Genomic DNA, 27,008 nt, shown 5'->3' with positions numbered 1-27,008 from the left:
TTGCTAATTTTCTCCTTTGTTTTACAGCAAATAAATCTATGCAGAAATGTATTGCACTGTAAATGTGGAACTTGCAGAATTAAAGTGTCCCTGTCATGGTTTTTTGAATATTCCCTTTCATGCAGTGTATAAAATAGTTGTTTGTGAATGTAAACGTTCTGGAAAGTTGTAAAGTCGAAAGTTCACGATAAATACAATTATTGTCTCCCAAAAGAAAGAATCGACTCTGAAGTGCCTTTGAGTTAGCCTGGCAAGCCAGACTTACATCAAGATGTTTAGTCTGGCAACTCTCCATAGACTCCCTTAATCCGAGGGGCGGGATCAGTCAGAGCGGCAAAGATCCGGTCCAGCAAAACTCCGAACACTTCTTCCTTTTTTAAGAATGACTTAAGTGCCGTTCTTTGCTCTTTTCTTAAAGAAAAACGTAACTCCAAGTCCTCCAGAGTCGCGGCCAAAGCCGATTCGCAAGGCCGCTGTTCTCCATCAGATCGTCCACGAGGAGGCGAGTTTCGTGACATCATCACGTACAATAGAAGTCATTGGCTGTGCGCTAGCCAATAAAACGGCACCTTTAAACACCCCCGGCCCCCCCTTCTCTCGCGCCGCCACTGAGCTGCAAGTGCACAAGTCAGTTTTGCACCTCATATATCGCGAAAAGAGTAGCAAAAGTCAAGGCGCGAAATTTGAACTTCTTGTGACAGATTTGAGGAGTTGCAAGTGCCTATTTGAGGTTGTACTGGGAATATGAATGTAAGAAGAAGTGCAAATATATATTACACGTTTGTGTCTGTCATTGTATTTTTGTGAATGGCATTTTACACATCTATGACTACTTGTCTGCAGCTTCAAATTCAGAATACAGGTTTGTGACTATTGTCTGCAAGTACAAATTTCAACATTCAACTTCAGATTTTTATTTTGCAGGTTTTCACATCAGAGCTGTGAGTGTAAATTTTAGCATACAAGTACAAATATTTATATTAAGTTCTCAAATTCACATCTACGTGCTCTCGAGTTTTGCTACTCTTTTACTTTCATAGAGAAACTCCTTGCGATGGAGGTTCGGGTTCAATAACTAGTTCTTCTTCCAATGTATTATCATTGGACTCGCGCTCAGATTGATATTGTAAAATCGACGTCATCATTACTGTCATTATTGTCACAACAGACTGAGCCATCTGGCCAATCAGAGCAGAGCAGGCTCGCGGAACGGAGGGATTTAGAGAGACTTTAGAGATTAATCCACAAGTTGAATAATGTGGTGATGTGCAATGTTTATTATGAGAAGAAAAAAAAAAAATATATATATATATTTTTTTTTTAACTTTTGATGCATGTAAACCTGTTGTAGGAGACCTCCTAAACAAAATTAGGAACCTTTAAAATATGAACTTCCGTTGTTTTCAACCCAGGTCAGCTAAGGGCATTCTAGGAGAGTGAGTTAAATACGCTCACATGTCCAGTGTATTTACCATATGTGCCTGTAGTGTACATGATAATATATGTGCACACCTGCAGCGAGTTTGGAGCTGTATAGCATGAAGGAAGTATTTCTGATGCCATTTATCAGAGCTGCTGCACATGATTCATGAAATCACTGGCCATATGACTCATGGACAGAGACACTGTTGGACAAACAACCATACTGACTCACTAACACAATAACTGACTCATCTAACTCACTGAAACCTATACCATCAGCATAACTGACTACTGACTTCACACATTCACATATATATCAGACCAGTGACTGAATGACAGTGAGGTATATAATGACAAAAGAAAATGTAAATCATTTCGACCGCTCATGAATCATTCTGGAATACTCAGAATCTTAATTCACTCATTAAGGAGGATAAACACATCTATCTTGCTTTCCAAAATTAAAATGGCTGTTTATTGTTTTACTTGCACATATACCTGTTTTTTTATATATATATATATATATATATATATATATACATCTATTTGTTGTAGATTGTTTGTCTTGTGAAAAGATCATAATGTAAACACACACATATACATATATGTGTGTGTGTGTGTGTATGTGTGCAAATATCTGCAAACCTTTTACCATTCAGAGCAAACAACCTTTGTCTAAATATAGATGTGATCTCAGACATAACAACCAGGCATTTGGCATTTTTTATATATATATTCTTGCTGTGACCAGTTATGTTCTTGGCCCAGCATAATCTGGTTTGCTTTTGAAAACATTATGCTTGGGTGTGTTGCTGAGATCCCATCTAGGTGAACATTGGTATGACTAATTCTGTTCAATATGGCTGCCAAGTGTGTGTACTGTATCACTCACTGTGCATGTCTACTGTACATATTAGTCTGGCTAGTTCCTATATCTAGTTCTGTCCGTCGCTTAGGCAACTGCCAACATCTTACTTGCAGTGCCCATTGCACACGCAAGCATCACATAGAAGATCTGCAGCCTCTTTCCCAACTACACAACAGTAAGATTGTGTTATTGATGTGAGTGGACTTGTCCTGCCCCATCCACTGCTGTGTGACGTTTGATCTACATTCAAGATTGGCACAATGTTGTGAAGGTTTGTCCAATGGATGAACTTCAGACAGCCTTCAAATCAAGCCTTGTTGACTGGTTTCCCGCCAAATTTTTCTTGTTATGCTGTTTAGAGAAGGAGAATCGCCATGTGTGGTCTGACCTGCTGTTGTGTTGTGTTTTGCATTGACTTGGTCTGTCCCCCTGGTCCCTCTCCTCTGGTCCTCGGGCAATGAGAGAATACTGTTGGATAAGTCTCCTAAACACAGAGCTAACGGATGGGATATTGTGTTCTGAACTGCTGTGCACTTGTTGACTCAAGAACACGGATGCCAGAGTATTGTAAACAAAGCTGTGGAGTCAGTCAGAGGGGCTCTGCTGTAAAAGGAAGCCACTAGTGGGACAGAACTATCAGTATTACATGAGCAGGAAGTGTACTGCTACCAAACTTGTTTATACTCTATGTATTATATTTAGTTCTGTCAGGACCACTATCGTCAAATATGATTGACAATTAGCATACAGTTTGGATTGGCGGTGTGGTTCCGTTCTGGGCGAGAACTTCCTGCGCATTCATGCAGCCTAGCATGGAGAGAGCAGCATTAACCCCCCTTGGGGTAAACAGAAACGAACCAATATGAATGTATGCAAATATAATTAATTCAAGATTTTTAAGTACAACATAATTCAAGAATTTATTCTGATTCAAGGCGAATCAGAATGCCAAATCCTGACTGGGCGACAGGAGGAGCTGGGGATGGAGGAGGGTAATTCGCTCCTGAGAAACGCGATAGCTGCTGATAATACTGAAGGAGCTTATATATGTATACAGTGATGGGCGTCGTATTCCTATAGGTAGATGTGGATCAGCTGAGAGTCAGCTGATGCAAGCTTTACTAACGTGACCTGCCAGAACTACCGCTACTCTTAATAGCCCTAGTGTCGGAATCGACTCCAGGAAAGGAATCGACTACCAGTATCGATTCTGTATTATTATTTTTTTAAGACGTGAGATGTGTTCATGTTATTTTTTTACAGTCTTTTGATTCGACATCGGCTGTGGCTGGATGTAACCGATCGGCGAGAGTTGCCGTGCACAGGACCTAAAAACTGACAAATGATGCCGGACACTTTGTGCTTCTTGTAATGACACTCACGCTGTGTACTATGACAGCTGAAGTGAAATAAATGCAATATTTGTCAAATACACAGACATTTCATTTTCTATTTAATACTTTAATACTGCTTAATACAGCGTCTGTTTGTACAAGAAAAAAGTTCAACATAATTCTATACTAGTATCAATGAAGTGGAGTCTAGGTTTGTTTTTGTTTTTTTGATAAACATGACACAATATAACATCGCAGATTTGTTGAACAGAATGTCCCATCCAGAACTGGAGTGGGAAATAAGTCAGTCACCAGAGCCAGCGGCTTTTTCTTGGAAATGCATATTTGACAGTAAAAGCACTGAGCTTGAGTTGAGATGCAGATAAAATTAACTTTTATTAACAACAGTAACATGCAAAAACCAAATTTTTACAAAGAAAATTTTTATATTTGGTCATCACATTAAAAATAACATTTACATCGGATAATATTATTTAGAGCTTTGAAGTACTGGAAAAAGTGTGAAGCACTTCAAAGTCCATGAAAAGTGCTTGAATTTCACCTTCAAAAGGTTGTATGAACCCTGAAATGAATACTGGTTATGTAAAAACATTTGCCATAATACCATGGTTACAGTTAGCGTTACTGTTACTACATTAAATCCATGGTGAATGTTGGTGATTTGTGTACTGAAAAGCCTTTAACTTGTTCGTTCAGCGGACAATGTTTCTCCTGGTTTCCACGTCATCGCTATTTGATCTTATATCTATGGTTTATAACAGAATTCTGCTGCAAATTGAAATGCTTCTCACTAGGTTTATCTGCAGTTATTATTACTCCAAAAAATACATATGTTGTGTGAAGTCTGATGTTGGAGAAAATATGAGGGGTCTCTAACTCTGTCAATTCTTTGACTGTTTTACTTTTTTTTTTTTACTGAAATGTGTCCTATGGTGTGACAGCAATAATTAAGAATGAAGGGGTGTCGCACCAAAGAACAAACAAAACTGAACACTTTTATAGTGATTCCAAAAAAAGTAAAATATTTGAACAAAACTTACCATGTGCACATATCATGTGCTTCACAGGGCTGGGGGCTTCAGTAACATGACCTTGAATGGGGTCCTTCAATTAATGAAACTTGTCAGTGGAATTGCCTGATTATAATCAGGATATGGTGTCACACCGGAGGGCATGGTTTTCAGTGTCAAAATGTATCAAGTACCTATACGTATACGCTTTTAGAAATATATGGATGAAAAAATGATTGCCATTAACTAAAATAGACACTTGTAAAATTTGTATGCTTTTTTAATTTATAAAAGTTGTAATTTATTGAACCATCACCATTTTTGGGGGATTTGGCTCCAAAAAATGTAAAATCTTATAACAAAGCAAAATCAACAGGTCCATGTAAGACAGAGAAATGTTTAACTATTTACTGCATTTTAAATGATGACAATACTAATTACATTCATTTTTATCTTGTGTGACAGTGAAAATGCCATGCCACGCCTACAAACCTATTATACATATTTTAAATATTTTTCCACTGATATTTGACATATATATATATATATATATATATATATATATATATATGAGATATATATGCACTTCGCCTTTAAAGAGTCAGTACAGGCTGTCTTGTAATGTATTCGTTCATAGTTGTATAAAACACTTTTTTACAGTCTATGGTTCATAGACTGTACTCTGCTTTACTTTAGCCTCTGACTCTCCCCCCGCCAACTCCTCCTCTTGTTCAGGAATTAAGTGTTTTCCTGATGCAGTGGAGATATTTACCATCTCTTCTCTCTTCTTTTATCTGCCTCTTCTATCGCAATCTCTCTATCCTTTCTTTCTTTCTTTCTTTCTTTCTTTCTTTCTTTCTTTCTTTCTTTCTTTCTTTCTTTCTTTCTTTCTTTCTTTCTTTCTTTCTTTCTTTCTTTCTTTCTTTCTTTCTTTCTTTCTTTCTTTCAGTGACTACATAATCAAGGAGAAGACAGTCCTCCTGCAGAAAAAAGACAATGAGGGTTTTGGCTTTGTCCTGAGAGGAGCCAAGGGTAAGAGCAGAGGGCCAATGTAGTAGGGGTTTTTACAGGGTTCCATGAACCCTCCAGAGAAAGTCAAAATCAGGTTGGGGGATTTAAAAGCATATACTTTTTTTAAGCCTCAAAACTTAGTCATTGTGCACTAAATATTTACTCATTAACAGGATCATCACAATATATCAAACATACATCAAAAAACTCCTGTTTTCATTTAAAACATCTTTTAAACCATATTTTAATATTATTCAAGTTGATGGGTTGTGGCAAAACATAATTGGGTTGTGTGTGACATTAACTGACTGTGTCCCAAAAACTACTCAAGAAGTTAACCCCCCTGAAAGTCATTGAATAATTCACACACTGCATAAGAGAGGGTACATTCACTTTTGTTCTTTCGCTCTCTCACGCACGCACGCACGCACGCACGCACGCACGCACGCACGCACGCACGCACGCACGCACGCACGCACGCACGCACGCACGCACTCACACACACACACACACACACACACACACACACACACACACACACACACACACAGTTATGCCGTTGCCATTTGACAAAAACATCTTTCATCATTAATCAGTGTTACTTGCTTATAATTGTCCATGTATTGTAAACCTCAATAAAAATGTTTGGATAAGCAGTAAGCACGCTAGACTGATTGTATAAATGTCTTCTCTTTTTTTAGCTCAGACCCCTATAGAAGAGTTCACTCCCACCCCAGCCTTTCCAGCACTGCAGTACCTTGAGTCTGTCGACGAGGGCGGCGTGGCTTGGAGAGCTGGTCTGCGAATGGGAGACTTCCTTATCGAGGTGTCCGCAGATCTGCATCATGGAACTTGTATTCTGTTCTTCCCTCTGTATCATTACTTGATGTTTCTCTAGAATTTTCCTTATTACTTAAGGTCTCTCTCTCTCTCTCTCTCTCTCTCTCTCTCTCTCTCTCTCTCTCTCTCTCTCTCTCTCTCTCTCTCTCTCTCTCTCTCTCTCTCTCTCTCTCTCTCTCTCTCTCTCTCTCTCTCTCTCTCTCTCTCTCTCTCTCTCTCTCTATGTATATTGTTTCTTTCTCTTTTCTAGGTGAATGGTCAGAATGTGGTTAAGGTGGGACACAGGCAGGTGGTCAATATGATCAGACAAGGTGGCAACAGTCTCATGGTCAAGGTTGTCATGGTTACCCGGAACCCTGATATGGAGGAAGGGGTCAGAAAGAAAAGTAAGAGATACAAATTCACACAGCAAAGACATCAGTGAAGCATAATGATGGTGGTGATGATCATGACACTGGTGACTCTCTCTCTTCACACAGTCCCCCAGCAGAGTAAAAGACTGAGCACACCAGCTATCGCACTGCGCTCCAAATCCATGACATCAGAACTGGAAGAGATGGGTAAGGCTTGTGAAATGCACGGATAGAAAAAATGAAGGGATAAAAAAAGCTAGAGCAGTGTTTCCCAACCTTTTTTGGCCCCTACAGCCCCTCAGTATGACTGAAGTACCCCTTCATCAACACAAACCACGAATGGTTTAATGAAGTGACACCGAAATCTATAACATACACTACTGTTTAAAATATACTTTTTCATTTAAAAAAAAGTCACTTTATGTTCACCAAGGCTGCATTAATTTGATCAAAATACAGTAAACAGTAATATTGTGAAATATTATAACGGTTTTATTATATTGATTTTTCAAATGTAATTTATTATCAATGTTGAAAACAGTTGTGCTGTTTAGTATTGTTGTAGAAATTAATAATACAAAAATATCAGGATACTTTGATGAATAGAAAGAACAGCAGTTATTTGAAATATTTCATAACATTATAAATGTCTTTACTGTAATTTGTATGCATGTAATGCATCCTTGCTGAATAAAAGTATAGGTGTCTCTTTCCACACATTTTGTATGTATGCAAAATGTATAATATCTAAGGTACACATTTCTAGTAATTTTGCAGTTAAATATCATATTGTATTTCATATTGTGAAATATCATATTGTATAATTTAAAAAAATGTGGAATATTTTTCCTCTCCCCAAATTTGTTACTACCGAAACACAATAATAAATAATTTTATAAGATGGCTGATAATGACCTATTCATATTTTGTTTACATCTACATCTACATCTATTTTTTTTACTAATCATACTGATTTCAAAGTTAAGGATTCGTTAGTTTAAATATACATTGAACCAAACACTATAATATCATCTTAGTTGATAATTCAGTATACTTTATTTTAGACAAAACATCCATGTGATGGTACCTATCTACAATGAAAGAGAGGCTACCCAAGAATATTTCCTGATCAAAAATGTAGGGGTGTGGTTAAAATCAGTCTCAGCCAATGGACTAAAACACACATTGTTTTGGTAGTGACATGAAAAGCAAAACATTTTTAAGCACTCCCTGCTCATGTAATCCTTGGCGTTTGCCTACCCTTGGTTGGGAATCACTGCACTAGAGGACAGAACAAGAAGGCTTAGAGAGAGAGAGAGAAAGAGAGAGGACAGTGAAGAGAGGAATTCAAGAGAGGATGAAAGAGCCAAATGGAATAGTTTGAATGGTCAGAAGGGGGAGGGATGGGAGTGAATCGAAGAGTAAACTATCACAGTGATACACTAAAAGGAACTACAATATGATGGAGGGAAGTGTATGAACAGGATGGCATAGATATAGAGAGCAAAATAAATAGAGAGAGAGAGAGAGACAGACAGCATTAAGAATGTTCTTTCACTGTTCTTTCAGAAGTTCCACACTGTCACTACCAGCACCCCCACTACAGGTAACCCCCCAAAAAACTGTCCCCTCCTAACCCTTATATCTCCCCTGCCTTCCACCTTATCCCTCAATCCTCCACCTGCAACTACTCTTAGCTTTAACCCTAAACCTCGATCTAAAACACCTCCCTTAAGGCTGTCAGGGAAACGGGTTCCTGAGCACTGTGCGGGTCACTATTAACACAGCGGGTGATGGGCATTGTTAGAGAGGCGCAGTATGTACTGGCTCAAGGTGTCACCATCACTTACAGTCATCTAGTTTACCAATCAGGCTTCTATAACATCAATGGAATCAGACTAGATCATTTCATTTCAATGGTCCACCTACAAATCGATGTGTACACCGACCTTCCTCTATTAACTTTTCAAACCAAAATCAAGACCAATAGGGTACATTGCCTTTGTAGTGCATTTACGCATAGTTTACCCTTCTCACTTCTCTTCAGAACCAGCAATATTCTCAGAGCTTAGAGCCCTTGTGGCACTGTCTACTGTAGATGCTCAACGCTCTCCTCAGCCCAGTTCCCATAATTCAGTAGTCAGGGTTAGTGTGAGGGTAATGCCATTCAGTAATAGTGAGTGCTGATTAAAGCACTCAATCAGATTGGCTGGCTTCTATGCAGGAAATCTGGATGTACAGGTTTTAATCAGTCCGTCAGGAAACATAGTCAGGTTTTCAACTAACACTTCTAAGCAGGAACTAGATGTTGCCTGCCAGTTTGCCTAGTTAATGGTTTTGAATCTTCACATGGTATTCAGAGTTTTGTTCTAGGTACTTACCGTAGTAATATTTACACAAATGTATATTTAGTGGAGACGGACACATCAATATCACATCAATACCAGTCCAATAATTAAAATAGCCCAATATATCTGCAATACTGTTCAAAAGTTTGCTGTCAGTAAGATTTTTTATTTATTCAGCAAGGATATGCTATTGATCAAAAAGTTATCAAAATGCACCAGACTTTATACTTTATATTTCAAATAAATGCATTGTAAATGCAAAACTTTAATGCAAAAAATTAAGCAGCACAACTGTTTGCAACATTGATGATGATAATAATAATAAATGTTTCTTGGGCTCCAAATCAGCATATTATTATGTTCCCTTTCGTCCTGGGAACTCCGACGTGTCCTCGGGGGAGTTCCCTGACGAATTGGGATCACGCTAGGGAGCCAATTGCCTTCGAGAGAATTAAAAAACGAGCCAATTGGCATGCAAGATTTGTATTCCGCGACCTGCCTACCAGCGCGGGTATAAAAGGCGGAAGTAAACATTGCATCAGTGCTTTTTGCTTCGGAGCTATCCGGTGTGTCTCTCTGTGAGCTGCTGTTCTTTGCCTCTGGTTAAAAAATAAATAAATCAACGAGTCCTCTTTCTGGGAAGAAGATCCTCTGGTGCTGGTGTGACGGCGCTTCAGCGACCATCGCTTGCCGCTGAGGGCTTACGGGCCCTCTCTGCCGTCTGCCCCTCGGTGGAAGCAGGTTGGTGTCAAGTTCCAGACCCCGCTCTTGGTCGCTACAACGCCTCCAGAGCCGGGTCCTTGCCTGCCACCTCGCTGCCCCTCTGCGGGTACGCCGGTGGTTCGGGTGGACTCGTTGGGACTGTTTCTAGAAGCCTGGTTAGGGCTTCCGGGTCCGCCCCGATGGCTCATCCGCGCCATACGGTTCGGCTATGCAATTCAGTTTGCACGCCGGCCTCCCAAGTTCAGGGGCCGCCACTTCACCCGTGTGGTCAGTGGACGCCCCTGTCTTGCGGAAAGAGATCATCGTTCTACTGGCGAAGGACGCGATCGAGCCGGTCCCTGAGATGAGGTCCGGGTTTTACAGCCCCTACTTCATTGTACCCAAGAAAGGCGGTGGGTTACGGCCAATCCTGGACCTGCAAGTTTTAAATCGGGCCCTGCACAAACTCCCGTTCAAAATGCTCACGCAGAAGCGCATTTTCGAATGTATCCGTCCCCAGGATTGGTTTGCGGCGATCGACCTGAAGGACGCATACTTTCACGTCTTGATTCTTCCTCGACACAGACCGTTTCTACGGTTTGCTTTCGAGGGTCGAGCCTATCAGTACAAGGTCCTACCCTTCGGGCTGGCCCTGTCGCCCCCTGTCTTCACGAAAGTCGCGGAGGCGGCCATCGTTCCCTTGAGAGAACAAGGCGTTCGCATCTTCAACTATCTCGACGACTGGCTCATTCTAGCCCACTCGCGAGATGTGTGATGCTTCGGCACCTCAGCCGGTTGCAAACTCTGCCCCGTACAGAGGATCTCTTATCTCGGTATGGAACTGGACTCGGTCACCCAGACTGCGTGCCTCACGGAGGAACGCGTCCAGTCAGTGCTTACCTGCCTCAGGTCCTTTCGAGGCAGGACAGAGGTTCCACTGAAACAAATTCAGAGGCTCCTGGGGCATATGGCAGCCACAGTAACGCCGCTCGGCCTGTTACATATGAGACCGCTTCAGCGCTGGCTTCACGATCGAGTCCCGAGGTGGGTGTGGCTGAGCGGCACGTTCCAGGTCAAAGTGACCCCGCACTGTCACCAAACCTTCCCCCCTTGGTCGGACCCTGCGTTTTTTCGGGCTGGAGTGCCCTTAGTCCAGGTTTCCAGGCATGCTGTGGCCCTCCAGGACTTGGTTTACGAAACTCATGCTCCTCGCGACAGCCCCTACTTGGCCGATTCCTCTGAGGAAGGACCTTCTTTCGGGGCACTCTATGGCACCCACGTCCAGACCTCTGGAAACTCCATGTCTGGTCCCTGGACGGGACGCGGAGGTTCTAGGTGGCCTGCCACAGGCAGTGGTAGACACCATCACTTCCGCTAGAGCCCCCTCTACGAGGCGCCTCTATGCGTTGAAGTGGAACCTGTTTGTCGAAGTGTGTTCTTCCCACTGGGAAGACCCCGAACTTGCCCGATCAGAATCGTGCTTTCCTTCCTGCAAGATGGGTTGGAGCGAAGGCTGTCTGCCTCCACCCTTAAAGTGTATGTTGCCGCTATAGCCGCACATCACGATGCAGTAGAGGGTAAGTCGTTGGGAAAGCACGACCTGATCATCAGATTCCTCAAGGGTGCTAGGAGGTTAAACCCACCTCGTGTTTTGCACCCTGCACCCCCTTAGGACTTAGCTCTGGTACTTAGAGCTCTTCAAAGTCCTCCCATTGTCAACGGTGGAGCTTAATATCCTCTCCATTAAGACAGCGCTCCTGTTGGCCTTGGCCTCTTTTAAGAGGGTAGGGGATCTGCAGGCTTTTTCGGTTGAAGAATCGTGCCTAGAGTTCGGGCCGGGCCTTTCTCACGTTGTATTGAGCCCCCGACTCGGATATGTGCCCAAGGTTCCTACCACTCTCTTCGCGGATCAGGTAGTGAACCTGCACGCACTGCCCCAGGAGGAGGCAGACCCAGCCCTAGCTTTTCTCTGTCCCGTCCGCACACTGCGGGTTTATTTTGACAGAACGCAAAGCTTCAGGACCTCAGACCAGCTCTTCGTCTGTTACGGAGGCCAGCAGAAGGGGAAGGCTGTCTCCTAGCAGAGGTAAGCCCACCAGAGTTAGGTTGTCAGACAGAGTTAGGCTGTCTCCAAGCTGAGGTTAGCATCCACACTGCTAGTGGATGCTATCACCCGAGTGTATGTGTCTCTGGGTGAGCCTTGTCCCACCGGGTTGCGTGCTCACTCTACCAGAGGTGTTGCCGCTTCACTGGGCTTTGGCTCAAGGCGCCTCGCTGACAGACAGCTGCGGGCTGGGCTACATCTAACACGTTCGCTAGGTTCTATAGCCTACGTGTGGAACCTGTTTCCTCCCGAATACTCGCTACGGCCAGTGGTGCGAGGGATTAGGTTGTGTCGGCTTGCTACGCCACTCCGCCTCTCAGCCAGATACGTGCGTCCTTGCTCCGTTGGCGCCCTACGTCGGGCAACCTCGTGAGTTCCTCCATCACCCCTTCTGACGCCTGGCGGTAGTCAGGTCTGCTACCTCTAGTAAGGAGTTGCTAGTAGACTGGGTTTTTCAGTGGTCTCTACGGTGACCCATGTTGCCACGTGCAGTTCAGCCGTGTCTTCCCCTTGACGGACTCGTTCTGTCGTCCCTGTTGAGTTTCCTGCCACTTCCCTTGGGTTGGGACTACCTCAGGGACTGCCCTTTTTTTCCAAGCCTTCTTCAGGCAGGTTGGGCTTCCGCAGCATTCCCCCCTCCTCGTCGGGTTGGGGCATGCTTACCAGTGTTATCCAATGTCCACTGAGTGGGTCTTGCGGAACAGCAGTGTGATTCCTAGCTAGCTCCCGCAACTTATCCAAGAAACTGCTGCAGGGTAGCTTAGCTGGGCGCTGGAAGGGGCCAGCACCATGGGACAGCACCTTCTTGGTTACGTGTGTAACCCTCGTTCCCTGATTACAGGGAACGGAGACGTATCGTCCCTTCGCCATGTTGCTGTACCTTCGCGGGCGTCTGGACACTGTTCGGCTCCTCAGCGAAAAGCACTGATGCAATGTTTACTTCCGCCATTTATACCCGCGCTGGTAGGCGGGTCACAGAATGCAAATCTTGCATGCCAATGTCCATTGGCTCGTTTTTAATTCTCTCGAAGGCAATTGGCTCCCTAGCGTGATCCCACTTTGTCAGGGAACTCCCCTGACGACACGTCTCCGTTCCCTGTACTCATACGTAACCGAGACGATTTCTGATGTTACACTGAAGACTGGAGTAATGATGCTGAAAATTCAGATTTGCTAGCTTGGTGAGCATGAGAGACTTCTCTCAAAAACATTAAAAAAATATTACTGACCCCAAACTTTTGAATGGAAGTATAAGTCAGTAAATTATAGGCAAATGGTCTTGGTTTGTTATTCTTCTTAATTATATTTATGAAAGTTATATTTTCCATTTAGCTTTTATTAAAGAATGTTAGCCATGGGTATGTATAATTTCTTTATTTCCAGTGCTTAATAGCTCTTCATTTATATATCTTATATTGGCTAATATATCAGTTATAAAGATCAAAATATATGTAATTATCAGTAATTGTTATGAACCAAAATTTCCATATCTGTACATCTCTAATATTCAGCTTATTCAACGAACTACCACTTTGTTGCATACCAGTTTATTATTGTGGTGTCACATGAAAATCAATGTGTGGTTTGTGTGCTATGTAGATCCAGACGTTAATGTCAGAAGCCTTGAGACTAATGTAGGGCATATAATAGCGATGCATGTGTGCTTTTACATTTAACACTGTTTAAGTTAATACTCCGTTATAATAATGTGATCAGAGTGGTTTTGATGTATTACTGATGTTTCTTCTAAGAGTAGAAGAACATTTCCAGGTGTCTCAGGTATTTAATGTGTGCAGATATAATGTAATCTATACCATTATATATACCATGTGCCTAATCAGATGCAGCAATTTAATGTGAGTGAAGAGCCCTTACCTTTTTTACGCACTCACCCCGTCACCTGGTGCAGTCAAGTCACCTTCATTTATATAGCGCTTTTAACAATATTGATTGTTTCAAATCAGCTTTACAGTGATAATAGGAAATTAAAGTAACAGCAATTGTTTGGCTTTACAGCAGCTCTAGAATAAAGTTATTGTCCTGCTAAAGTTAGTTTTGATTGATTCACCTCTGTTGCAAAGATCATTAGTTATTAGCTTAGGGGCTGCTAACACGACACCGTTCTAACAGAAAACCCGTAATGTGCTCCGGCCTGCTCATTCGCACAACAACATCAGTGCCTGGTGGCTCGAGAACGCAAACCTTGAAATAGGGTCCAAGATGCAAGCCTTAATTAAAAAAAAAAAAAACAGAAAACAGAAATGTGGGTGCTGTCCTAATGAGACACTTGACCTAATGGGTCTGCAAATATTTATTATAAGATGAAACTTCTCCCTTTGTTACAGAGTAAGAATTTTCACAAGCTACAAGTCAAGGACACGATAGTGAGAGGCAGTTCTCTTGGCCAATGAACGAACAGTGTATGATTATGATTCAGGCAGCATTATAGGTCAGATTGGATTGGAACAATCAGACTATTATCCAGTTCCATTTAGTTGAAGATCAATCACGCCAGTATGGAGACGGGTTTGTTGAGGATCAGCGGCGATGGCTATCGTGTCGATGAGGCATTTACAGGGGAAAGTCTAGTTGACACAATCTCTACTGACACTTCAGGGATGCGTTGTGGTCGTGTCTAGGTGCAGGTCCTCAATCTGATCTGGATATGGCCTGGATCTGGCTGACTACATCATGCGCTGTGGTTGTGTCAAGGCGCAGGTACACCATCTGATCTGGATACGGCCTGGATCCAGCTGATTACAGTAAACCTCGGAATAAGCAGAAAGACTAACATTAGCGTAGATGCCGTTCTTCTTATGATGTAAGATGATTTGAATAATAGGAATGTATAATTTTCTATGTGTATGCCAGATTAAAGAGATGTGTTTTTAGTCTATATTTAAACTGACAGAGTGTGTCTGCTTCCCGGACAATGGTAGGAAGACTGTTCCAAAGTTTTGGTGCTAAATAGGAAAAGGATCTACCGCCAGCAGTCGATTTTGATATTCTAGGTATTATCAACTGGCCAGAGTTTTGAGATCGCAATAGAGGTGAAGGACTATAATACGTTAAGAGTTCGCTCAAGTACTGGGGAGCTAAACCATTTAGTACTTTGTAAGTAATTAGCAATATTTAAAAATGTATATGCTGTTTAATAGGGAGCCAATGCAGTGTTGACAGAACTGGGCTAATATGTTCATACTTCCTGGTTCTAGTAAGAACTCTAGCTGCTGCGTTTTGGACCAGCTTTATTTTGTTTATTATGCGTGGCAGGACAACCACCCACAAGAGCATTACAATAATCTAGTCTTGAGGGCTTGTTATGCCTGACTGAAACTAACTGTTTCGCATTTTTCATTGAAAGCATATATCGTAATGTATATATATTTTTAAGATGGAAGAATGCGGTTTTACAGATGCTAGAAACGTGGCTTTCAAATGAAAGATTGGTATCAAAGAGCACACCCAGGTTCCTAACCGACGACGAAGACTTGACAGAGCAGCCATTAATTGTTAGACAGTATTATAGGTTAGTATGTGCAGAGGTTTTTGGTCCAATCATTAGAAACTCTGTTTTTTTCAAAATTAAGTAATAGGAAATTACTAATCATCCAAATTTTTATATCAGCTATGCATTCCGTTAATTTCTTGAATTGGCAAGTTTTGTCGGGGCCCGAAGAGATATAGAGCTGAGTATCATCAGAATAACAGTGAAAACTAATTCCATGCTTCCTAATGATATCTCCCAAGGGTAGCATGTACAGAGTGAACAGCAACAGTCCTAGTACTGAGCCTTGTGGTACTCCATACTTAACTTGTGATCGATAAGACATTTCTTCATTTACTGCTACAAACTGATAACGGTTAGATAAGTATGATTTAAATCATGCTAATGCAATTCCACTAATGCCAACATAATTTTCTACTCTATTTAAAAAAATATGTTGGTCAATGGTATCAAATGCAGCACTAGGATCAAGTAACACTAATAGAGAGATACAACCACAATCGGATTTCAACGGCATTAACATTGATTCCATGTGACAATATTAGATCTAAAGTCAAGTCACCCTCATTTATATAGTGCTTTTAACATTATAGATTGTTTCAAAGCAGCTTTACAATGATAATAGGAAATTAAAGTAACAGCGATTGTTTTTGCTTTACAGCAGCTCTAGAATAAAGTTATTGTCCAGCTAAAGTTAGTTTTGATTGATTCACTTCCTCGCAACGATCATTAGTTATTAACTTAGGGGCTAACGCGACACCGTTCTAACAGAAAACCCCTATTGCGATCCGGCCGCTCATTTGCACAAAACAGTGCCTGGTGGCTCGAGAACGCAAACCATGAAATAGGTTCCAAGGTACAAGCCTTGAAAAATGTATTATACAGAATTGTTTATCGCTTCCGCATAGCCACGTGAACCGGATTTATGAAAGTATGATCCGGTTGTATGATTATGACAATGAGTGGGTCCTGACACATGTTGTCTAACTCCAATAGAGTTCAGAATGTCTCTAAATGCCAATCCCAATATATATTAAAATCACCATGTATATTAAAATCACCAACAATAAGGACTTTATCTGCAGCCAGTACTAACTCCGATAAAAAAATCAGCAAATTCTTTGAAAAAGTCTGTATGGTGCTCTGGTGGCCTGTATACAGGAGCTAGCACAAATGTCAAGCGCGATTTATCATTTACACTAGATAATAACAATAATAATATTAATTTGTTACATTTATATAGCGCTTTTTCTGGGACCTCAAAGCGCTTCACATATGGAAGGGGGAATCTCCTCAACCACCACCAATGTGCAGCATCCACCTGGATGATGCGACGGCAGCCATATTGCGCCAGAACGCCCACCACACACCAGCTTGTGGAGAGGAGACAGTGATGAAGCCAATCTGTATATGGGGATGATTAGGAGGCCATGATTGACAGAGGCCAATGGGCAAATTTGGCCAGGATGCTGGGGTTAAACCCCTACTCTTTTTCAAAGGACATCCTGGGATTTTTAATGACCACAGAGAGTCAGGACCTTGGTTTAACGTCTCATCCAAAGGATGGTGCTCTTTGACAGTATAGTGTGCCCGTCACTATACTGGGGCGTTAGGACCCACACAGACCACAGGGTGAGTTCCCCCTGCTAGCCTCACTAACACCTCTTCCAGCAGCAACCTGGTTTTCCCAGGAGTCTCCCATCCAGGTACTAACCAGGCTCAGCCCTGCTTAGCTTCAGTGGGCAACCAGTCTTGGGCTACAGGGTGATATGGCTGCAGAATAGATAGTGTTACATTAAGCACCAACACTTCAAAATAATTACTTCTCAGTAATTCTGAAGATATTACTATAGATTACAGAACACAACCCCCTTTTCCTTTCAGATGTGGCTCATTTTTATAACAGTAATCTTGGGGGGTGGACTCATTTAAAGTAATGTAATTAGACAACACGTCTAGGTTATAATCTGTAATTATATCATTAACAATAAGTGCTTTTGAAGTAAGGGATCGCATATTCATCAACCCGAGCTTTATCATTTGTTCATCTGTATTATATCTATTTTTTATTAGTTGAATATCGATTACATTTTTACCCTCAGGCCGTGTGTCCACCAAAGCGTTTTTAGCCAGCTGAAAACGCCTAGCAGTGGGCGCCTGAGAGCGCTTTGGTAGCGCAGCGTTGTTTTTTCAGTTGAGACACTTTGCTTGTTATGATACGGAATATTCGCGAAAGTGTTACTATCTCATTTCACACATATTTTGTTTCTGTGTTGATTCTATATTAAAATGACGATACAATGTAACTTATTTTCTCTGGCTATTGTTTTCAATTATTTTGTTCCGTTAATATGCTTGTTGTCATCTGTTGACGTTGTACAAGCAGAATGTGGTGGTTGGTCAGTGTCGTTTTAGTCCCGCCCCTCCTCCACTGTGATTGGACGGTTGGTCAAAAACAGTGATGAGCGCTGCGTTTTACCCAAAGTTGAACATTCTTCGACTCTCGTCGACCGGTAAAAAATGCTGAGCGCTCACAGCGCTTCAGCGTAAAAAAAACGCTCAGCGCCTCGTTACGCTCATGTGACAATGGTTGCTGGTGTCTCTATTTTCACGTTACGTGTAATAGAATCACCAATATCCAGGGCATATTCAGCAGGATTCTCAGTGGGTGTTTCACTGAGTGGGGAGAACCTGTTTAATGTTGTAATCAGAACTGAAGAGCGGTGTTTTGTCCCGCGACTACAGCGTCTCACGGTCACCCAGTTGCCCTACTGCATGGGCTCTACAGCCGGAATCGAACAATGTACAGAGTTCACTTTGCTAGTTGCATCCAAAGCAGTATCTAAAGCCCTTGCATTCTTACTATCCTCGATTAAAGTTTGGATGTGTAGTTCTAGATGTCTAGTTCTGAAATCTTCTCCGTCAGCCTGACTATCTCCCTGCATTTATCACATGTGTAGTCCTCACTGCTGACAGAGAAGGCTATACTATACATGTGACACGAAGTGCAAGTGACAATAACAGGAGAAGACATTACACACACATATACACTCCCTACAAACTCACCTGTGGCTTTTTGAACCTTTCCTTCACACTTGTCGCACAGGTAGTTTTTTTTAGTGATTGAAGCCCTAACTAATCTGTCTTATAACCTCCTTAATCTTTTTGTCTGTCCCGGCATTCCATACACAGTGGACAGAGGTAAGGCGCACTTATGTTTCTATTTTTTTCCTAAGGTTGCATTTGTACAAATTTAGGAGTGCATTTTGTGTTAATAAAATGTAAAAAAGTCTTTCACCTACTTGTTAGTTGAAGGGAATGTGATTGCATCATTAACAGCTCATAGAGTATTACTACAGGCTGATGGTTTTCCACCTTAAATTGACTCTTTGTTTGCTTGATCACAGCCTCTGCCCCATGGAAAAAAAAATCAGGTAAAGCCCTTTTTCCACTCTCTGTTTTGTATGAGACACTTGACCTAATGGGTCTGCAAATAATTCTTATAAGATTAAACTTGTCCCTCTGTTACAGAGTTCGAATCTTCACAAGCTACAGAGAAGAAGAGGACAGTTTATCAGATGGCTTTGAGTAAGAGTGTCAATAGTTGTATGTAAAGTAAAGAAATAAAGTTTCACACAAAAAATGAAATAAAACTATTCACCCAAACCTATATGACTGAGCACCAAACAGAAGTTAAGCAGAATGTCTGAGCTGCTGTCTTACAATAAAAATGGATAGAGACCAGGGCAAAAAAAGCACTGTGAAGCATCATAACTATACTCCAAGTTTTGTAAACTATATTCCAAGTTTTCTAAAGCCAAATTATAGTTTTGTGTGGGGTATAGCAGGGGCACCTCCAGGATTTTATCTAAGGGTACGCACAGAAAGGGGGAGTTGGGGGTTCAATTAAACTTTTTAAGAAGCATTTTTTCATTTTCTTGAGAATATGAATTCCAGTACATTCATCCAATCATGTAACTATTGGCTAATGCACATCTAGAGACCCTTCGACAAAACAATAAATGAACGCAACACCTGAGCAGAACGAAAATATGTTTTTGACAGCACACGTTTTAAATGTTTTAAAACACATAAACAACAAAACGTGGCACAGTGGTAAAAAATATACATCTAGTGCGTGCATGTTTACAATTTAAAACAGCGCGGGTGTAAACCTTTTCCTTGCGAACAGTCACTTATTCAGTTAGCAGCACTAGTTGAGGGTTTCTCAAAGTTACCTCAACCTTTTGTTTCAATTGATTGTTGGTATGAACATCCACTTCATCCATCATCATTCTTTTTTTTCTTTGTGTTCTTGCATACTGACAGAGAAACTGCTCCAAATTATTCAGCGAAGTGATACAAATTTATGTAACAGAATTGCTAATAAATTCAGACCGGTTTGGCCAACTAGAAGCAACTCAAAATAATAATTATTTTACAAATGATTAATTGACAAAGACACGGGAAACATTATAATTTATAAAATATTCTCAGGCAAATTTTGTCTCGGGTCATTCATGGTATGCACAGAGCTCACAGTTGCAGGCACCACTGTGGTATAGTATACTTTAAACCTGAATTTAGGAGAAAGATTTAGGTCATCCTTTCCATCAAATATTTTAAGTTAAGAAATTCAAAGTTTAAGTAAGCAGAACTGACAGATTTTTAATTGCTCTTATCTTTAAATATTTGAGTAAGCTAATTCATAAACTTGACACTTAATTTTAGCATTTACTCTCCCTTTCGAGTGTCTTGGCAAAGCATGCTGGGAAATAGAAATCCCTGCCCAGTTTCAGTTAAATTGAAGTTTGTCTAAATTAAAAAAACAAGTTCATAAAACTCAAAACAATGAAACAGTTAAGATTAGTTATAATGTGTCAGTTTTATGGACTCGAAAGAAAAATGTATTTCTAAATACTCATAAAAGTTCATTTATCTTACTTAAACCAATAGTTTTTTTTAGCATAAGGGTTTACAGTGTAGGCTGACATTTAGTCTATAATTCATTGACAAACTTGCTTGACAGCTGTGACCACAATTTACTTTTGTTGTATGGAAAAGAGCAGCTTGGGTATTTTGCTAAAAATAACTTTTTTGTTCAATGGAAGGGTACCAAAAAGGATTTCAAAAGAAATATGAGTTGGAAAATCACAAAAAATATATTAAATTTTTTGAGTGAACAATTCCTTTAATTCAAGCTAAGAATAAATTGTTTGTAAGTTAATGAATTACATTTTTTTCTCTCTCTCTATTATTCTGTCAGATAAATTGGATGAGATTTTAGCAGCAGCACAGCAGTCCATCAGTACCAATGAAGCTCCAGGACCCCGGGCTCAGGGGGTAAAAAGAGAACGGGGCAGAGGTTTTTATAATGAGGTGTGTGTGTGTGTGTGTGTGTGTAGATTACTATCACAAAGATCATGATGATTATGAAAAGAGGTATTGATGCTTAGGGTTTACTGAGCTATGTTTTGAAGAATTATTTTAGCAAATTTGCAGACTTTTAAAAATTGGTCCATAATGTTCAATGAAAATCATCTACTTTCTCCCCATGTCTTTTGGCAGCCAAATTTCGACCAATCGGGAATGGGGATGACATCATCTGGGGCAGGGCTAGGCTACGACCGTGGTCAATTTGTGTCTGGCCATGGCCCTCCGCACGGTATGCTGCGACAGAAGTCTATCGGTGAGGCTGTCTGTTAGTCCATCTGTCTGTCTGCCCACCTGTCTGTCTGTTTAGCCTTACTGCTATACGTCTATGGTACTGTATGTGCGTTTAGAGCACTCAAAAGAGTGCAACTGTGGGTTTGCTTTAATACTTATAATCTGTAATGCTTTATTGCTCTAGAATAGGGACTGTTCATTTCAGTTTGTTGAAACGGTCCATAAGAATCTTGTCAGGAGTTTGACTGGGTTACAGAAGAGATAAATTGTCATAACAAAGGTGAATATTATTTCTTTCATCTGGCGCTCAACATAAAGGCCCTGATATACTCTCAATTAAATAATTTTTTGTTCTTCGCCTAGGGAACAAAGTTTGAAAAACTTGAGCAGCGATATATACTGTTAGAGAACATCTGATGCCACTCACGCTGCTGAGAACGGCATTTAGATGAATATGTATATATTTGCTGCGCGCTTTCCTCTCAATAACAAAATAAACGCACAACAAAATTGAGAAAACGCATTTTTTAATAAAGCATAAGAAAAGAATCTGAACATAGCAACGTGGAAGTGTTTGCCTGAAGTCACGTCACGTTTATTTATATAGCACTTTATACAATAGATTGCTTAAAATCAAGCAGCTTTACTGTATTAAATATAAACCTTGTCAGTGTCTCATCTCATCAGAAGTGTTCATTAATTTTCTAATGTACTGACACTTGCGCCCCCGGAAATCCGATAAAATTCAACCAATCAGATGACGACTTCGACATTCCTGAAGTGTTTCCAGTTAAGTGTACCATATGCATCAGACGTTTAGCCAACGTTCCGTGGGCGTGATGTCTGAGGCGGAGACTACCCTAACCCTAACTAGTAAAGATTTCAGCATGAAAGGCAGAGCCTCCGTGCACACCTACTTATTACTTAATCGCCACAGACCAATGGTAGTACAAAGGTGTTTAACAACCATAGTGAAATTTTTCTGGAAAGTTTGCTTTGGTAAGCTTTTTCGAACTCCCAAAAGGTACTCCAAACAAAATTTGTTTTCGCCTGATTTTGTTCTAAATTATGTCACTTAAGTTCGTTCTTCGATTTCGCTGGAAGTATATTGGGTCATTTAGTGTTCATTTTTGGTTGGTCTATAAAATGTACTGCCCATTTATAACCCCCAAGATTATTAGCACACTCTCTGTATGATGAGAAACACTTTCTGTCCCATGCCGTGGATGGTGTAAGCTGGCAATGCTAAATTGTGTTTAAAAGTTCAATATGAAAATTTCACCTTTCTTGGCTTAGTGATCTTTTAAAATGAAGGTAATTTGTTTATTATGCTTGCCTTTAGCTATAGCTATTGTGTATTTGTGTCATTTCTTGTGTCATCAGGTAGACATTGTGTGTCTGTGTGTATAGCATTTGTCCTTCTATAACATACTGTAACTAATACTTTAACTAAAGTCTGCACTGACACAAAACAGCATTGCAAAAGTAGAGAGGTGAATGGCTTTTACATGTTCATGCTGGAAGATCAGTTAAGGTAACAAACACACAAGCAGACAGACAGACAGACAGACATACTACAAGATGGTCTCAATTCTGTATCCTGTTTTGTTTTCCCTCTGGTCATTTTTAGGAAATTAAGATATTTCTTCTTTTTCATCTTTTCTCACTTCCAGCTGTCGAACATTTTCCTTCACTCTCAAGCATACTTTTGTTTTGTAACACGCTATCCTTTCTATTAATTTTCCCTTAATTCCCTTTCCTTGAAAATGTATTCAAACTCTCTCCTCTTTTTTATCTTTTTCTGCAGGGGTTCCTGAGGAGGAGAAGCAGTTCCTTCATCCTCCAACCATGAAGTTTGCCCGTAGTCTTTCAGTACCTGGCCCAGATGACATACCTCCTCCTCCTACAACAGCTCCCCCTGAGCCCCCTTTCTCCTCAGCTCCTCCTCTTGGCTTTAGGGGCAAGACATCCCAACAACCATCTGTTTCTGTGTCCCAATCCACTTCCTCTTCTGCACATTATCAGCTCTACTCACAGTCAGTACATGTCACTCATGGACCCCGAGACAGGTCCCCTGGACCACCTACTGGGTCCGGAGCCGGGGACCTTGCTTATTCCCATGCTCAAGCCCATCCCTCCGTGCCAAGCAGGACTGCCTCCAGGAAGGTGATTGGGTACACAGGGGACCTTGCAGGGGCTGGAGGAGCAGCAGGGGCCAAGACTACAGCGTTGAGAAGGGGCTACAGCAACGCAGTCCCACCAACCAGTGTCGCTACTGTGATTCCCCAACAGCAGCAGACTACACAGGGCCAACCTTCCAGGATGGACCGCTGTGTGATAGGGACAGGAGCAGGGGCAGGTGGTGTACCAAAAGGTGGTGCCCGGAGAGGGAAGGGACCCTTGGTGAAGCAGTCAAAGGTGGAGGATCTGCGTCAGGGCCAGGGCACACTGGAAGGGAAGGGGTCCGTGGAGAAGAGCTCCATTCCTATCCCAACCATCATTGTTAAAGCCCCTTCCACCAGCAGCAGTGGTCGCAGTAGCCAAGGCAGCAGCGTGGAAGCCGAACCACCTCCTCCAGGAGAGAGTGACAGTTCTAAACCCCAACCTGTTGTTCCCCCACCTGCACCCACTGTACCACCGCCAGCCCCTCCATCTATACCTGCTCCTCCACCCCCATCACTTCGTACCCAAGAGAGTTTGGACTTCACCAGCCAGTTTGGTGCTGCTATAGTAGGGGCAGCTCGCAGGGATCGAGAGCGATTCCATGAAGCACGACGAAAGAGTGCCTCCTTTTTTCTTTCTGCTGAGGAAGAGTTGGGTGGAACAGGAGGAGCAGGAGGACGGACCCAGACTTCCCAACAGCAGCTGAGTTCCCAGCCTTCACCACGCCTGCGACCATCCAAATCTATAGATGAAGGCATGTTCTCAGGTGATACCTTTATCCACCACACTCGCAGTATGCCTCCTGCCTTTGGCCTGCCTGAGTACTCCTCACCTGCTCCTCCTGGGGATTACCAGCCTAAGTCTGTACCTGCTGACTTCTATGGGGCAGAAGGCCGACAACAACAACAGCAGCAAGCCTCCACTACAACGTTCATTCACCCATTAACGGGGAAAGTCCTGGATCCTTCATCCCCACTAGGCTTGGCATTGGCTGCACGGGAACGTGCCTTGAAGGATGATGGTCGCATACGTAGGGAAAGGACTACTGAACACCATTTTAGTCGTCAATTGTCCAGCATTGGGGTCTTTCCCTCATCCACTGCACAATCAACATCAAACAATTCTTACTCAATGGCCTCTTCTTCCCCTGCAACCTCCTCTGCTGCTCAGTCCTCGAGCTCCTCCTCATACCTTGTTACCTCCTCATCACTAGCTGCCACCACCACATCCACTCGCCCTCCATCTCCTAGGATCCTGCGTGGAGCAGGGAGCAGTTGGGGTGAGGAAGCAGGGGTAGGAGAGCGTGCAGATAGGGAGGCTGCTAGCACCTCTGCTCCCAGAGAAGGCCTAAGGGTTCGTTTCTCTGAGGACAAAACTGTCCACACGCACCACTATCAGTCTCCTCACTATCAGCCAACATACAAAGAGCGGGAAAGAGAGCGTCAGAGAGAGAGGTCACGAGAAAGAGAGAGAGAAAGAGAAATAGAAAAAGCTCAGACCCAGTTACTGCAACAGTCTACACAGCCAACTACACAGCAGCCTCGACGCCCCTCGTTCTTGAGGATGGAGAGTGAGGCTGGGGCGTACATCCTTTCATTAACACCACCATCTCCTCCTTCAACAGCAGCCCCTACACGTCCTTCAGTAGGAGCCACAGGTGAAGGTGGAAGTGGCACAGGTCTGATGGTTCTTCCTCCCCCAGCTCCCTCGGTAGATGTAGATGATGAGTTTGTTTTTGTCGATCCTCTCCCTCCACCTCTGGAGTTTGCCAATAGTTTTGATCGTGGTTTGAGCTACTCTGCAATGATGTCTCACAATGTGACAGCCCGTCAGCAGCTTCATCCTCCACCACCACCTCCCCCACCACCTCCTCCCCCTACAAAAGACTCCTTTATGGCTGGGTTCCCACTTCACACACCACTGCCTTCACCCCAGGCAGGAGATTCCACAACTTCCAGTCTTACTTCCTATGACAGTGAGGTTGCCAACTTAACCCAGTCAGCCCCGTCTCCTTCTCCATCTTCCCCCAACCCTTTACCGCCTCCCTCCCCCTCTACCTTGCAGCCCTCTGGGCCACCTCCGCCTCCCTCTGTATCACCTCCGCCACCACCCACCTCCTACCATAGACCGTTTGGCCTATCTCAGTCGCAACACTTATACAACAGTACACACTCTACTGGGCGCTCCTCTTCTCCCACACCACCTCCTCTCTCTATTCCAGCTCCACCTGCATACCGGGGCCCCCCAGCAACATCCACCCCTGCAACTTCTGTTTCTCTCAGAGGCGCCTCAACTGTGACCGCAAGCTGTTCCACAACTGCTTTTACAACTGTTGCCTCTTCTTTTTCTACTACTACTTCTGCTGCCGCTGTCACACCCCACACACGCATGGCAACTGTCTCCACAGTAGCTACAGGGGGTAGCAGGCGGCCTAGTGCAGAGCATCGTCCACCACCCTGTGCATCTGCAGCCAAGAGCGGTGAGTCCCAGGAGACAGTGGTGGATTCTGGGATTGAGGAGCTGGACAGCCGAAGCAGCAGTGACCATCACTTAGACAACATCCTTGCACTCAGTGGTAGTGGGGTCAGAGAGAGGTTAGAGAGAGCAGGGATAGGTAGCATAGGAGGAGTTGGAGAGAGAGGTGGGTCAACCGAGGCTGACAGAACAAGTGGGGCAGACTTTTTAGAGTCTTACATGAGCTACCTTGATGGACAGACTTTTGAAATGCACAATGCCAAAGCCGCCAGCACTGCATCCACCTACCCAAAAACACAGAGGTACAGAGAAGGCAGCCGGCCTGGAGATCTTCGACGCCAAACCGGCACGGCACCCCCTGCCTACCAACGTCGTAGGGAGGAGGAAGAGGAGGAGGATGAGGCAGAAGATGGAGAGGAGGAAGATTTTAATGCCCGTGATGGCTATGTGATGAGGGAAGGGCCAGGGATCGCTCGCTCCTCTGTAATGTACTTTGACCGTCCCCGCACTCCAGAAATAAAACCTCTGTGGGGTGATGGGTCGGCTGCGACCATGGGGGAGGGAGGGGGCCAGACTGTGGGGACATATGTGGAGGCACGTAAACTGCATCCTCCCGTGTCCGGTATGAAGGCAAGCATCATCAACGAACTAAGCACCAAATTACAGCAGAGGAGCAAAGGAACAGAGAATTGGGGGGCTCAGAGATCACTGAGCAGGCATAGGTATTTGTGTGTTATCAGTATAGGTATATGTGCATGGCTATATGTTAATGTCTGCATGGTGGCCTTGAAAGGAGGCATGTGGCATGAGAGTTTCTCAGCTGCATGAGCATTGTGTGATTTGGGATGCCATAAGTCATAGAAATCTGAGCCATTTAGTTAAAGGACTCCTTGGGTATTTAGACTAACAGTTAATTTACGACAATGCTCTAAAATAGTTTCGTAACTGCCATTTTTATTAACAATGTCTCAAACACCAAGAACTCTGTGTGTGTATTGTGTAATTGTGTCTGTTTAAACTGTTCCTCTCTTTTTGTGATTTCTGCTTTTTATTGCACTGTCCATGTCCGTCTGTCTGTCCCACATCAGACACAGGTAACTGCTTTACTATACCTCCTTGCTCTCTCTTTCTCATTACTATCAAACTTTTTTCCTTTTTCTCTCTTTTTGTCCAATCTTTTAT

The 27,008-nt window shown here is 42.6% G+C and overlaps 1 protein-coding gene across 17 annotated transcripts in view; it reads left to right on the top strand.

Moving 5' to 3' along the window:
* Nucleotides 1-27,008, top strand: part of shank1 (SH3 and multiple ankyrin repeat domains 1) — a 72,704-nt gene that overhangs the window by 41,471 nt on the left and 4,225 nt on the right. For 15 of the 17 annotated variants that reach the window (XR_013797602.1, XR_013797603.1, XR_013797604.1 and 12 more), the window contains exons 16-24: nt 5,605-5,687; nt 6,368-6,492; nt 6,757-6,892; nt 6,986-7,066; nt 18,929-18,955; nt 19,053-19,109; nt 20,788-20,900; nt 21,090-21,210; nt 22,996-26,548. Coding sequence is in view for 3 of the 17 variants with exons in the window: in XM_079612769.1 (XP_079468895.1) it covers nt 5,605-5,687; nt 6,368-6,492; nt 6,757-6,892; nt 6,986-7,066; nt 18,929-18,955; nt 19,053-19,109; nt 20,788-20,900; nt 21,090-21,210; nt 22,996-26,548 (4,296 nt within the window). In the remaining 14 variants the exon portion in view is untranslated. The remainder of the gene's footprint in view (nt 1-5,604; nt 5,688-6,367; nt 6,493-6,756; nt 6,893-6,985; nt 7,067-18,928; nt 18,956-19,052; nt 19,110-20,787; nt 20,901-21,089; nt 21,211-22,995; nt 26,549-27,008) is intronic. The other 2 variants (XR_013797601.1, XM_079612768.1) reach the window with 1 other exon arrangement.

Source organism: Phoxinus phoxinus, assembly GCF_949152265.1.
Source record: "Phoxinus phoxinus genome assembly, chromosome: 1".
Lineage (NCBI taxonomy): Eukaryota > Metazoa > Chordata > Actinopteri > Cypriniformes > Leuciscidae > Phoxinus > Phoxinus phoxinus.
This window is presented reverse-complemented; position numbering and strand designations above follow the sequence as displayed.